Source organism: Bombus pyrosoma, unplaced genomic scaffold, assembly GCF_014825855.1.
Source record: "Bombus pyrosoma isolate SC7728 unplaced genomic scaffold, ASM1482585v1 HiC_scaffold_4727, whole genome shotgun sequence".
Lineage (NCBI taxonomy): Eukaryota > Metazoa > Arthropoda > Insecta > Hymenoptera > Apidae > Bombus > Bombus pyrosoma.
The window spans coordinates 527,545-532,380 of record NW_025219987.1 but is presented as its reverse complement, the minus strand read 5'-3'; the positions used below and the strand labels follow the sequence as shown (position 1 = coordinate 532,380).

Genomic DNA, 4,836 nt, shown 5'->3' with positions numbered 1-4,836 from the left:
TTGGCAAAATTAAGAAAGGAGGTGATGATGACGAGAAGGAGAACTCAGAGGGCAATGGCGAGAGGAAATAGCGATGCGGTACAGTGGGCTCAGGAGTGATGAAAAAGAAGAAGGAGGTGAAGAAGATGGTACGAGCCACCAAGGAGAGGGGTTGGAAGGAGTTTTGTGGTATGGTGGAAAGGGATCCATGGAGAAGGCCGTACAGGGCGATCACGACCAAATTAGCCCGGAAAGCCCGAACGGATGACCATCATGTGGAAAAGAGATTTTATTTACAGAATCGACGGGAGTATCAGTATGAGCGAAGGCGAGGGCACCGGCCGATCAGTGTATTGCCAGCGCTTGGTAAAGTATGGGAACATACTTTCAAGAATCTAATGGAGGAAAGGCTGGGGCTTGACTCCTTCCATATAAATCAGTTTGGATTTCGTAGGAGGAAGAGTACGGTGGACGCGCTGCGCCGGGTAAGTGAATTGGCAGACAACTCTAAGAAAAGAAAACGGATATGTGTGCTCGCCGCGGTAGACATCAAGAACACGTTCAATACTCTCAGATGGAATAAGCTTTTTCTGGATACTCAGGTGAGAGAGATGCCCCGGAAACTTTTATGCCTTCTAGGCAGCTACCTAGAAGACAGGAAGACTGTAGTCCGTGATAGCAGAGGGGCGGTGAAGAAGAACGTTTACTCGGGAGTCCCACATGGTTCCAAACCAAACTAAGTTCCCTGTTATAGAATCTTGTCTACGACGTCCTCCTGATGGAGCTTCAGGATATAGCTCGCTTGAATGTGGTTGCCTTTGCCGACGACCCAGCACTGATACTTGACGTGGCCAGCCAGGATGAGGTCGGGGAAAGCTTGGGCAGAGAAATGAATGTGGTGATGAGATAGTGTGCCGACAATGGGCTAGTCATAGCACACAAAAAGACGAAGGTAATCCTGCTCACCGGTAAACGTATTCCCAAGGTCATGGATGTCCAGCCTGAGGACCAACCAGTGGGAACTAAGAAAGAGACCAGTTACCTTGGGATACAGTTGGATAAAGGCAGGAGGTTTAGGGCTCACTTTGAGAAAGTTTGTGGTAAGGCTAATTCTCTTATGGGGGCGCTGAAGGCGTTGTTACCTAAAGTTAACGGTCCCACTGGCTCAGTCAGGAAGCTTTACTATGGAGTATGGGAGCCAGAAGTGCTTTATGAATCCCCGGTATGGGCTAAACCGCTGTTGACCAAGAATAACAGAAACATCTTGAAAAGGGCCGCACTTATAAGATCGTCTACAGAACTGCGTCGCATGCAGCGCTGTGCGTATTGGCGGGCACAATGTCAATTTATTACTAAGTGGAGCTGCGGTCTGAGATCTACGAACTAAAGAAGATGTATCAACGAGAACATGATGAGAACCGGTCTAGAGCAGAAATTGCTAAAAATTCTGTGGAAACGAGGAGAGCAGTGGAAGAACGTATAGACGACAGGAGGGATAAATGGAGAGTGTACAGAGAAGATAACGGGACAAAGAAATTAATAGGTGACGCTTGTGCGTTTAAGAAGTACAAAAGAAATATTGATCATTGGACGATGCAACTGATGACGGGACACGGGATATTCAACATGTACCTTAGGACGATCAGCAAAGAGGTTCACTCCAGATTCTGCGATTGCGACGCGGAAGTAGACGACGCGGAGCATGCGTTGTTACACTGCCTTAGATAGTCCCGTGATAGGACCGAACTGGAGAGCTATGTTGAAATAAAATAGTAAAATAGCAATAGTAAAGTTAAATAGTAAGACATGTGAGCAGCAAAGTTTTAAGTATTTATTCTCCCTTGGACCATTTATACGTTTTACACAAATTTAAGACTAAGATTTGCACCGGCAAATAGAAATATTTTAACTAATCGACAAGGGAACTCGAACTTGATGTTTTTATAGAGAAATTGGACGAAACGTTGATGGATGAAGTTGTAAATAATATTGACGTAGTCGACAGGGCGGAAAGAATACGGAGGTGCATAGAAAAAACATGTAAGGAAGAATTGAAAAAAAGCAGGTAGCGCGGTGAAGAATAAATGCAGAAATTATTGGTGGGACAACGGAATTAGTTACCTAAGGAAAAACGTGATCAAAGCCAGGAGGAACGTGACGAGAGCGAACAGAAAAGCGAATATATCAATAGATGTTCCTATAAAGGAATTCAAGGAAATGAGGAGGAAAATGAAATACGAAATTGCCAAGAGAAAAAAGAGAGCGTGGACGAAATTTTGTGAAATCTTAGAGAGAAATCCCTGTGGAAAGCCATACCGTACGGTTATGGCAAGATGCAGGAATAAATTTCCGCCAAATGACATGTCGGTCAGTAAGGTAAGAACAATCATAAATGAGCTATTAATAACGAGACACGAATCGCTGCAGTAGGATATTGTAGTAATGGACACGACCGACGATCAGGAACACGATTTAATAATAGAGAAGGACGATGTGAAAGAAATCGCAGAGAAAATTAACTCTAAGAAGACGGTAGGGATTGACGGAGTAACATCATTAAGTTAATTGTAGGTCACAGGAGCGATATAATAACAGAAATGATAAACGGGATCACCGAAACAGGACAAATTCCAAAGAGATGGAAAGTAGCCAGGTTGATTTTACTACCAAATCCGGGTAAAGATCCGAAATTACCTAATGCATATAAACCCATCAGCATACTACCAGCACTACGCAAAGTATGGGAAAAGTGCTTAAAACTGCTGATGGAGAGATGCATGAGTATGGATCCGTTCCATAGGAAGCAATATGCTTTTCGACGGAAACGCAGCAGAGTGGACGCAATGACTCAAGTTATGAAAATTGCTGACAGTTGTAAGAAGAAAGGGCAGATCTACGTGCTGGTAACGCTCGATATAAAGAACGCTTTCAGTACTTTCAGCTGGGCGAGTATAAAAAGAGAAATGGTAAGAATGTCGTTATCAGCCAAGATAAGAAGGCTAGTGAACAACTTGGCCGATAGAAAAGTAATTGTCAGTAATGCGTGAGTCTTCGTGACGTCAGCGAGCAGGAAGGATGCGTTCGTGTCGCTCCGTAGTTTATGTCTGAAATCCCGAGGAAAATCAAAGTATTTGGACAAAAAAGTGCCAGAAAGTGATGTACTAGTACCCTAGTGCAAAAGTGAGTATAAGAATTAGTGGAGTTCGCTTCATTAGAAGCGGAAAAAGCAAAAGAAAACGGTTGCGGTGGCTAGGGTAGAGAAGACGCTATCTTAGGACGCCATTTTAGGAAGCGCGACCAGAGCGCCGCCGCACGGGCTTCGTGTGAACTGGGCAGTGGCGGCCATATTAGAGAGCGCGCCGAGAACGCCGCCACGAGGGCCATCAGCGAAGCTGCCCAGCTACCGACGGTGGCAGAGAATAGAAAGCGGGCATACCGACGGGGTTAGACCGCGCGGAACATTTAAAAGTGCAGTGACTTAGTCGCATGTGAAAGAAGTAATACGAGTTTGTGCGGGGAACAACACGCCGCTGGACTTAGTGTCTGGGAATTGAGATGTCTGCACTGGGACAGACTCCACCCGCCACGGAGGCAAAGATGATCCTGCAACCCCTAAAAACTCAAGACATGGAGAAACAGAGCCCGGAAATGAAGAAAAGGAAAAGGACTGAGGAGGAAGAGAAGAAAGCGAAACAGCGAGATTCGCGACCGATAAACGAGAAAACCTGGCCCGTACCCGACATTAGGGTACAGGCTGGAGAAATTGAAAATAAGATGTTAGCCTTCTGCCTTGATCCCAGCAAGAAGGTGACCAAACCGCAATAATCATGCGGTACTTCAAAGTCATGCGAGGAATAGTGGAGGAACTCCTACTCCACAATAGTTATCTGGCCGGTAAGCGAGAACAGAGCACCGGCTCAGAAAAGAAAGAAGCTGAGATTCTGAGCGCGGTGAATAACTCGCTGCAAGCCAGCAAGCGGCTGGAGAGAGCGGTAAAGAAAACCGCAAGGACAGAACAAAAAGAGCCCTCCTACGCGGAGAAGGTAAAAATGACCAGTAATAAGGTCGGGCAGAGCGCCGTGAAACCACCGGAGAATGTGATGTTTACCTCGGTAAATCCGCGCAAAAAGGGGATACAGGTCACCGCGGTAAAGAAGATCAGCGGAAATGGCCTAGTCGTGGAAACGACGAAACCAGAAGGATTAAAAGCGTTCACGGAGAACGCGAAATTGAAGGAGGCTGGCCTAAAAACCAGCACTCCACAAAGAAGACAACCCCGGGTGATCGTATATGATGTACCACAGGATATTCCAGAGAAGGAAATAATGGCCTGTATGAAGAAGCAGAACCAGGACAGGCTGAAAGATGAGGACGTGGAAGCCATCAAGTTCTGCTTCAGGACTGGCCGCAAAGACTAAAGAAACCAACTGGGTAATGGAAGTACCCCACCCCCACCCCCAGGTAAGGGAAAAATTGTTAAAGGGAAAAATATATATATCATGGAACGCGTGTAAGGTCCGCGACTACATCGCGGTTAGTCGCTGCTACAAGTGCCAGGGGTACGGGCATGTGGCAAAATACTGCCGCATAAACTATGAAATCTGCGCGCACTGCGCGGAGAGCGGACACAGCACAAAAGAGTGCAAAAATAAGGAGAAGAACGCCAGCTGCGTGAACTGCAGGAAGACAGGAAAGAGGGGCGATCCCGCAGCCTCCAACGCGAACTGCCCTATGTATAAGAAGGCGTTGGAAATAGCCGTCTCCAGAAAATTTGAATGGGTCGATTAACAATGACGGAAGAGGACGTGGGAGAAAATGGGGAGCCGGGGCAGGCTCATACATTCGAGACGACTCGGG

The 4,836-nt window shown here is 46.4% G+C and overlaps 1 protein-coding gene across 1 annotated transcript; it reads left to right on the top strand.

Moving 5' to 3' along the window:
* The first annotated feature begins 967 nt into the window (after nt 1-967).
* On the top strand, nt 968-1,366 carry LOC122577539. The gene has a single exon (XM_043748867.1). The coding sequence runs from the start codon at nt 968-970 to the stop codon at nt 1,364-1,366; it is 399 nt and encodes a 132-aa protein (XP_043604802.1).
* Nucleotides 1,367-4,836: the final 3,470 nt, after the last annotated feature.

What these genes read in the sequence shown, in the direction of transcription:
- LOC122577539 (XM_043748867.1), top strand. Translation starts at nt 968, where the DNA reads ATGGATGTCCAGCCTGAGGACCAACCAGTGGGAACTAAGAAAGAGACC.